This window comes from Pollachius pollachius (genome assembly GCF_949987615.1).
Source record: "Pollachius pollachius genome assembly, chromosome: 19".
NCBI lineage: Eukaryota > Metazoa > Chordata > Actinopteri > Gadiformes > Gadidae > Pollachius > Pollachius pollachius.
In genome coordinates, this window is record NC_136952.1 from 1,706,527 (window position 1) to 1,716,170 (window position 9,644).

The 9,644-nt window shown below is 49.9% G+C and overlaps 1 protein-coding gene across 1 annotated transcript; it reads left to right on the plus strand.

Moving 5' to 3' along the window:
- The first annotated feature begins 5,440 nt into the window (after nt 1–5,440).
- LOC307090657 (protein Tob1-like) lies at nt 5,441–8,912 on the plus strand. Its single transcript, XM_079757399.1, has 2 exons — nt 5,441–5,615; nt 6,671–8,912. The coding sequence occupies exon 2, from the start codon at nt 6,854–6,856 to the stop codon at nt 7,916–7,918; it is 1,065 nt and encodes a 354-aa protein (XP_079613525.1). The 5' UTR covers nt 5,441–5,615; nt 6,671–6,853; the 3' UTR covers nt 7,919–8,912.
- Nucleotides 8,913–9,644: the final 732 nt, after the last annotated feature.

Below are 9,644 nucleotides of genomic sequence, written 5' to 3' on the forward strand. Positions count from 1 at the left end.
TGTTGATTTTGTGGTTACGTCTAAATAAATGCAGTATTGTTATCACCGCCAGAAGAGTCAGTATTGCGGAGAAATCCTCAGCTGCCATCTTTGATGTGTTGAGAACAAAAGACTGAGACTTCCGCTGCAGACTCTGTGCGTCCCGTCCTGCCAGCAACACGCTCTGGCCAGGCCCCCCCCGCCTTAAGAATCCAGAGTATCCAGTATGTGTGAACACGTCTGATGAGGCTTATCTCCGGTTTGGTGTTGCATGTGTGAAAGGCCAACTCGGGATCCTCTCCGTACCCATCCCTCCAGAGTCCGTTGGGGGAATGTTGGGGTTCAGGTCGAGAAGTAACAAAATGATGTATTCAGATTGTTAGGGAGGTTTTTAGAAAACCAGTTTTCACTTCCATCGTGGCTGAATATTTGTTTTTTAGTCAGGCAGACAAGTCACTCCATTGGGAGTACTGACCTTTTCAACCCCCTCAAAGCATCTTTGTTGAGCCACGTTGTGGAGATGACATTGTGTTAGAAGGGCCCTGTGTGTGAGGAGGGCTTGTGGACCGCTCCTCGGCTCAGACGGGGCCTCACAAAGACGTTTTAGGGGAAACTATGACGCTTCAATCGATCCGCTGGGATGGTTTCCGCTGACCAAGGCACTGTGGCTGTTCTAATATGCTATTGGACAACATTGGGAGTGTGTGTGCGTGTGTGCGTGTATGTGTGTGCGTTTGTGCGTGCGCGTGTGTGTATGCTTGTGTGTGTGTGTGTGAGCGCATGTATTCATGCATGTGTGTGTGTGTGTGTATGTGAGTGTGTGTGTGTGTGTGTGTGTATGTGAGTGTGTGTGTGCTCACGTGTGTGTGTTCGCGCATGTGTGTGCGTGTGTGTGTGTGTGTGTGTATGTGTGTGCGGGTGCATGTGTGTGTGTGTGTTGAGAACCAGATAATAACACTGCTCATTTTAATGGCATTCCTGGCACTAGAGTGTGAAGGAGAAAAGCGACCTGCTCTGACCCGGCCCCAGTGTAAACAAGCCGTACAGTAAAGGCTCTCCAACACACACACTCGCCACTGGTTCACTCAAACAGGTTCTGCTCTAATGGAACAGAAGGAATCTGAAAAGGCCGGTGTTAGTTGATCAGAATTAAGATTGTAACAATTAGGATCAAGGAAGAAAAAATCGACTGGCCTAATCTCACGATTACAATGCGTTGTTTCCACCAGGAAGTCAGCATCTGATTTCGGTGAGAAAAACAATTACAACTGTAATGTCAGAGGGTTAGAAACCCTCTCTGGCAGCATTGGAATGTAACACGACCAGAAGTGAGTCCGACACCGCCAGAAAGGAGAGAGAAAGTCTTCACATCCTTGAAGGATTGTCGGCGTGTACTGACCTCACCGCGAGGCCATCTCGTGAGTCACGCTCAAACATCTCACTTCATTAGCCGTGTTTACCTCCGCCGTCTGTGTCAGGCGGACTCACAACAGAGGAGAATCGCCAGCTCTGCTCCAGCTGGAAATAACAAGAAAGGCGTCGTTGCTCGGTGAGCTCAGCCACCCTAGACCTGCCTCAACCGCCAGAAATAACATTGCAGTGTGTGGAAGTTTACTGCGGACGTATTCTTGGAACAAAAGGATTCCAGGGTCTGAAACATCAACCTTTGGCAGTGTTCTCTTTCTGCTTCACGGCCTGCAGAAGCACAGACCCCTGTCTGCTCTCTTACACAGACGTGACGTAACACAACCCGGTCCCGGGGGTGCAGAGGGAAGTCTTTGGGAGCGTTACGTCGACCTTGTCCGTTCCTCTCCGCCGTTAAGAGAAGGAAAAGAGTGGCTCCTTCATCCTGGCCTTGGTGCTTCTCCAGGACCCCTGTGGCTCGCTCGGTCTGTGTTATGGTCGCCGCTCACCCAGAATCCTCAGCGGCAGTGGCGGAGGAGGAAGGGAGGGGGGGGGTGACTCATGTCTCACCCCCGCCGAGAGTCAATCTGGAAGCCGGAGCTTTCCCGTATGTGGCTGAGAGGCCTGTGGCCCCGCGGACCACCGGTCGCTCTGAGGCTGGTTGAGATAGCACACGCATGCACACACGCAAACACACACGCACGCACGCCAAACACACACACACACACACACACACAGTGGCTAGTTTAACTAACACACAAAAAGTGGCTAGTTTAAACAACACACACAGTAGCTAGTTAAACAACACACACACACACACACACACACACACACACAGAGGCTAGTTTGAGCAACACACACAGTGGTTAGCTTAACCAAAACACAAACAAACACACACACACACACAAACCACACAGTAGCTAATCTAAACAACAGTAGCTAATCCAAACTACGAACAAAGTGGCAAGTTTAAACAACACAAACACACACACACACACACACACACACACACACACACACACAGTGCCTAGTTAAAATAACACACAGTGCCTAGTTTAAATAATACACAGCGTTTAGTTGTATTAACACACACAGTGTATTGATATTAAGGGACGTAGTGAAATAAATGGCCAATCTCTGTGTATGGTTTTTCGGTAGTCAAATATCCCTGATAATCGAGCATTTGCATCCCATTTGTTCGTTATAGATTTCATATTTTCATAAGGAGCTGTCAAAAAGGTCTTTGTTGGATGGATGATGTCTGCGGCTCCACAGAGCTGCTCATATGTTGTCCAATAACCCACAAGCGTTTCCTTACTCATTTGAAGAATGCTTTTATTACTTTTTATTTCCTGCAAATCAAAAATAATCGAATATAGGCCTAATCTTCATTTCTCCTTCCCCCAGAATTCCATGTTTCACACTTGGTTGATTTCACAGAGCGGTTGATTTTACAGCAGGCTCTAAAATAAAAAGCATAAATGCATGCCCTGAAATCGTATTTTATTAATGTTCGCCTCATTACCATAGCAGGAATCAAACTTAAGCAGTGGATTCATAAACCCTGCACCACAATGCATACATCTCCATATACACCAGGAGCTGTCTGGGGCCTCAGCTGACAGCAGTACAGCTCTACCGTCGTCGTCTCTGAGCTCCAGACATCCGCTAAACAAATGAGCTTATGAGGACGCAGGCTGTAACATGGGAAGGCTGTAGCATGGGAAGGCTGTAGCATGGGCCTGCCCTGTTACATGTAACAGGGCAGGCTGTAGCATGGGAAGGCTGTAGCATGGGAAGGCTGTAACATGGGAAGGCTGTAACATGGGAAGGCTGTAACATGGGAAGGCTGTAACATGGGAAGGCTGTAGCATGAGAAGGCTGTAGCATGAGAAGGCTGTAGCATGGGAAGGCTGTAACATGGGAAGGCTGTAACATGGGAAGGCTGTAACATGGGAAGGCTGTAACATGGGAAGGCTGTAACATGGGAAGGCTGTAGCATGGGAAGGCTGTAACATGGGAAGGCTTTAACAGGGCTGGCTGTAGCATGGGAAGGCTGTAACAGGGTTGGGTGTAACAAGGGCGGGACGTTAAAGGGGCGTGATGTTAGAGGGCTGGCGTTTAAGGGGCGGGACGTTAAAGGTGCGAGACCTTAAAGGGGCATGGCCTTAAAGGGGCATGGCCTTAAAGGGGCATTACATTAAAGGGGCATTACATTAAAGGGGCGGGAGGTTAAAGGGGCGTGACCTTAAAGGGGCATGGCATTAAAGGGGCATGGCCTTAAAGGGAAATTACATTAAAGGGGCGGGAGTTTAAAGGGGCGGGAGGTTAAAGGGGCGGGACGTTAAAGGGGCGGGACGTTAAAGGAGCTCTATGTTTGCCGTAGTGAATCCATGTCCCTGTGCTTTTATATAGGGTCCGTCACGATGTCCCACTCTGGCTTTATAGACCGTGTCCTTCCTTTCCTGAGGCAAATAAAGGGGGAGGGATGGGGGGAGGCAGGGGGGAGGGGGGGGAAATACGACATCCACACAATGGGGCGAGGAGGAGACCTGGAAACAGACTTATGTAACCTAACGAGTTACTTTAGGTTTCACTTTTACACTTTTGCTGTTATTTACCGTATCGTTCCTCATGTGGCCCTGAACACACTCGTCGGTTGTTTGACTCTTTTATGAGTGAGAATCGTTGTGGTTTACTGAGCACATTTAACACTGTGGGACATTTTTATTTGGGATTTGAAAACACCCCCCCCCCCCCCCAAACACACACTGTCTTCCCGTAACACACTGACATACATACATACACACATACAGTCTCAAACACACACACACACACAACCACACACTCTCAAACCTCAAACACACACACTGCCAAACACACACTGCCACACACACACACACACACACACACACATATACATGCACACGCTCACACACGCACACCCACACACATTTATGCACACGCACGCACGCACACACACACACACACACACACACACACACACACACACACACACACACACACACACACACACACACACACTTTCTCCCTCCCTCCCACCCACCCGCCACCGGCGACATTCCCTCCGCCCTGGCCGTGTCACAGCGCTGCGTGTTTATTGTGGAAACACGCGGCGCCTGAGCCCATGTTAGGTAAGAACGCGCTGTGACGTCAAGCAGCCCGAGCCCCACACAGCTCAGCTCGCGCACAGCTGCTCTGACAGGGGAGCAGCACGCGAGGAGCCGTTGTGTAACGCTCCGTATCCACATCCGCCACACAGACCTTTAATGAACTTTTTACATAGATATATGATATTTCAAAGATGTATGATTTGAATAAAAAAATAACATTTTTAGAGTCGTACCTATTGTGCAATGCACCTAGTGCACACTATGTGGTGTGGGGAAATAGTCCTCGCTGACGTCTGTATTTTACTTAATGAAACCTAGTTGCGGGTTGCTGGTTCCCATGCACTCAACATTAACATTATTAACATTATTAACGCGACGCTGTCACTGGGGAGGAGCCGCGGTACAGCCGGTGACAGGTGTGTCCCTCCGCGGGAGAGGACGCCTGCTGTCCGCAGGCTCTTCAGTGCAGAAGACAAATCACCAACCTTTTTATCCTTTATTACTAATGATGAAGAAACACATTGCCCGGCAACTCAACGCATACAAATATACCGTACATAACCTAGAAAATCTGTTTGATTCGATGATAAATAATTGTTGTTTTGTACTCAAAATAATGACGTTATGATTTCGACAAAAACGAAACCCACCAGCCAACGACCTCTCGTGATAAAGTAGTCCGACACCCATGAAAGGTGAACCACTACCGTAAACAGAGCCCTTCTCGCGACTGACTCGGGCTCCGGTTCAATCAAAACTCGGGCTGACGACTACGCTAATGACGAAGGGCCCGTTTAGCCAATAGCGTGTGGGTACGGGGTGTTGACCTCTGCGAGCCTTCTCACCGCCCACTGGTTGTCCGTGGCGGAAGGATACTATATAACCACGCCGCTCCGGGATCCAGAGGACAGAGTTGTAGAAACTCCCAGGCAGTGGGAGACAGCTGGTTGAGTGTCGGGATTTAAACACAAGATAAAACACCCTATTTAAGGACCGTCCTCGTCGAGACACGACGACAGACACACAGCCGAACGTTTAGTACCCGTGTTTATTCCCGAGGTGGACCGCGAAGAAGGAGAGGCTGTCGTGGATGTCAATGTAAGTTCGTTTTCCTCTCTCCACCTTGATGTGTTCGCATGATCGCCCTGACATCGACCGGGTTAAATATTAAACATGACGTTCACCGAATGCAATATTTAACAACCAAGCCTGCGATCCGTCGGGTGACGCCTGAACCAATTGCCCCTTCAGGTGAGCAGATCTGGGATCCGATCAGAGCTGGTATCGATCCCCCCTCCGTTCGTTCTGCACACGCAGATCCCCGGCATCACGTTTAAGTCTGACTTAAGTCGGTTTTCGTCGATGTCAACGAAACGTTTCACTTATCTCTGTTGCCAAGCTGGGCTGAGGTGGGCTGCATCGGGGCGGATCACACCCTCCATTCAGCCCACCACCATCGAGCTGGGAGCAGACCAGTAGCGATGGGGAGCTATTTTATCATGACAACATCAAATGCACCTCGGAGAAGGGTCCATCTTCAGGATTGTGATCGTGTTTTGATGATGATGATGATGATGATGTAAGATAGCCACCGTGAAGCGGCCCCCAACCCAGAGTCGAAGCCGTGGGGGGGGGGAAGCGAGAGGAAAGGGCTGGCTCCTCGCTTCTATTGACATTGGCAGGGGCGAGGAAAAAAAAAAGACGTGGCGTCGCTGTGAAATACGTGACACGGGCGAAAATATTCACGCCAAACGAAGATTCGCCTATTGACGTGATCACCGGACCCCACGCATCCCCCACACCCCACCCCACCCCGTCCCGAGTTCAACCATGGCTGCGTTTATCTGTCACACACGACCGCTAGGGAACACGCACTGCTGACACAATCTGAGTCAGTGGCCCGTGTTTATTTATAGCTGTTGATATTGCACAGCGGAGATACTGCTCTGCTGTTTGGACTAGGGCAAGCGACTCATGAATATAGATTGCTTGTAGCCCCGATCTTAAGCCCATTGCGATTGGAAGTCGACCATAATGGGGGCGCTCATTTGTTTGGTTTCGATTAAAAAAAAAAAAAAACGCTTTGTTTCTGCCTCGTCATGTTTTGATTGTCATTCTAACGCGTCTCCTCCTCCTTTCCTCTCCTGTCGCAGGATTAAGATCCTGAGTCTGTCTCACGAAGGATATCCGTCCGTGCCACCCCCGCCCCCGCCAGGTTGGACTGTCCCCGTTAAGCTGACCACCGCTGCCTCGGAGGTTTTTTGCGACGCTCTGGGAAAACGTGACTTTTGATTGTTTGCGACAACCCAAGAGCCGCCCTGCCCACGGAAGCAGCTATGCAGCTTGAAATCCAAGTCGCCCTCAACTTTATAATTTCCTATTTGTACAACAAACTCCCGCGGCGGCGAGTCAACATCTTCGGCGAGCAGCTTGAGCGGCAGCTGAAGAACAAGTACGAGGGCCACTGGTACCCGGACAAGCCCTTCAAGGGCTCGGGGTACCGCTGCATCCACGTGGGCGAGAAGGTGGACCCCGTGGTGGAGCAGGCGGCCAAGGAGAGCGGCCTGGACCTGGAGGACGTCCGCAACAACCTGCCCCAGGACCTGAGCGTCTGGATCGACCCCTTCGAGGTGTCCTACCAGATCGGGGAGAAGGGCGCCGTGAAGGTGCTCTACGTGGACGACAACGGCGGCGGCGGCGGCGAGAACGGCTCGGAGCTGGACAAGGAGATCAAGAACAGCTTCAACCCGGAGGCGCAGGTGTTCATGCCCATCAGCGACCCGGTGGGCGGCTCGTCGGAGTCCAGCTCCCCCTCGCCGCCCTTCGGCCAGTCGGCGGCCGTCAGCCCCTCCTTCCTGCCGCGCTCCGCCCAGCCGCTCACCTTCACCACCGCCACCTTCGCCGCCACCAAGTTCGGCTCCACCAAGATGAAGAGCAGTGGCCGCGGGAACAACAACAACAACAACGGTGGGGGCGGCGGGGGTAACAACAACAACAGCAGCAGCGGCGGCGGCGGCGGCGGCGGCGGCGGCGGCGGCAGTAGCAACAAGCCCTCGCCCACCTCCCCCACCAGCCACCTGGGCCTGAATGTCAACACGCTGCTGAAGCAGAAAGCCATGTCCACCTCCATGCACTCGCTGTACGGCCTGGGGCTGGGCCCGCAGCAGAAGGCCTCGGCGCTGTCGCCCAACGCTAAGGAGTTTGTGTTCCCCAGCCGGCAGGCCCCGGGCAGCCCCGGGGAGGGCCCCCTGAGCCTGGGCCCCCTGCAGTACGGCACCGCCTTCGACGTGTTCTCGGCCTACGGCGGCCTCAACGACAAGTCGCTCATGGATGGCCTCAACTTCAGCCTGAGCAGCATGCAGTATTCTAACCAGCAATTCCAGCCGGTCATGGCGAACTGAGACGGGGCGGAACGGGCCGTTTATTTATGAATGGGCGGTGGCTCAAGCAGAAGGGAAAAACAAAGCGAAACCTGCACACTTAGAAGTTCAACGACTTGGTACTTTCAAGGAAACATGATGTCTAGTTTCAGTGAAGCGCATGTGCCCAAGAGGGCGCCCCATCGCCGCGCCCCCTTGCGTTTGTTTCTGTTCGAGAGCTTGTCTTACAACAATGTCCAAGCTTGGTTACTTCAACATGCATCGTTGTTTTTCTTTTTTGACTTTTTGCCAACCAAGCACAAAATAATTTTTTTACAATGTCGACAAAATCGAAAAAACGACTCCAAAAAAGTGGGGAGGAAAAAAAATACATACGAGCTTCGAGTTTTTGGCCTCTCACAGTATTTTACAGGCGGTAAGACGAAGCTGATTTTTATGAATTGGCACTACAAAGTGGGGTTACTTGGTCTTTTTCTAATTGTATAATTTAATTTAGTACAGAGTTTGTAAGATATCAGAGTATATATATTGTTTCTATGACATGGTGTTGCATTTATATCTTTTTACTACTCCAGTGATCTGTGATGGCTGCAGCAGCTTTTCCTTATGTTTTTCTTTTTTTAAAAGATAATTATTAAAGAAATCCATCTTTAAAAATACATAAAATATTCTACGGATTGTGTATAAAGTATCCCTTAGTGATGGACTTCAAGTGTAGGAATATTTGCTTTTCCCCCCGAGAAGAATTGTATTTTCTGTTATGAGGTTAAATTTTTGCTATACTCTGGACAAAATGTAATCGTATGAATATTAATTTTGTACGTACATTGTGCAATACTTGATAAAATACGGTATAACAAAGTATTTTGAGTCAGTGTCTTACATGTGAAGAGGGACTGAAATAGTTTATATTGTTAAGTTTGTATTAAATGCTTACAAATGATATGCTTGTCTTTATTTTTTTTAATTTCATATTTGCACCCTGGTCTTTTTAATAAAATAAACTACAGTTCTACATGATTCTATTGACTGTCGATTTATTGGGTGGGGGAACGCGATGGTGGTTAACCTCTTCATAGTGCTGATGATTCTCTAGTATGGTTTGGTCCTTGCTTGGTTCATTGATTCAAACCAAGCGGGGTTTATCTTGTGTCCTCCAACCAGCTGACAGATCCAGAGACGTACGTCCTGCTGGGTGACCCTAAACCTTTTTAAAGCTGATACACCCCATACATCACAGTCCCTATTTCAGGGTCAGGAATGACTTTCTCCACGCCAAGAATAGCTGCGGTGACATCATGGCCGTCACATGTGGTTGGCCTTTAAACGCGGGCCCAAACAAACAGGTGGGCTCTATACATGCGTGTCCAGTCATGGGAGCGGCGCCGAGCCGTAGTCAGAGGACAGCTTCGTGAGGGCTTCAGCAGGGCTGTTCCCAGGCTTCACACTGTGTACCGAGTGGGCGTCTGTTGTTCACAGGCAGATTATTAATGACAGTGGCGAGTACGGGGAGAGGCTGGTGTCTCCGGGCGTCGCTTTCATCAGGCGTGGGATTGCCATTCGGCTGAGAATGCGTGTTGTTTGACCGGATAAATTCAGCTCATACGTCACGTTTGCATTGCCGCAATAGGGCCTTGTTTTGGAGATCACATGAGACTCTTATAAAAGGGACTTAAGGAGCAATACTGCTGCATAAACACCATTGTACCAGCTCTCAAGTACTGCCAGTTCTTTTATTATTGCTGAT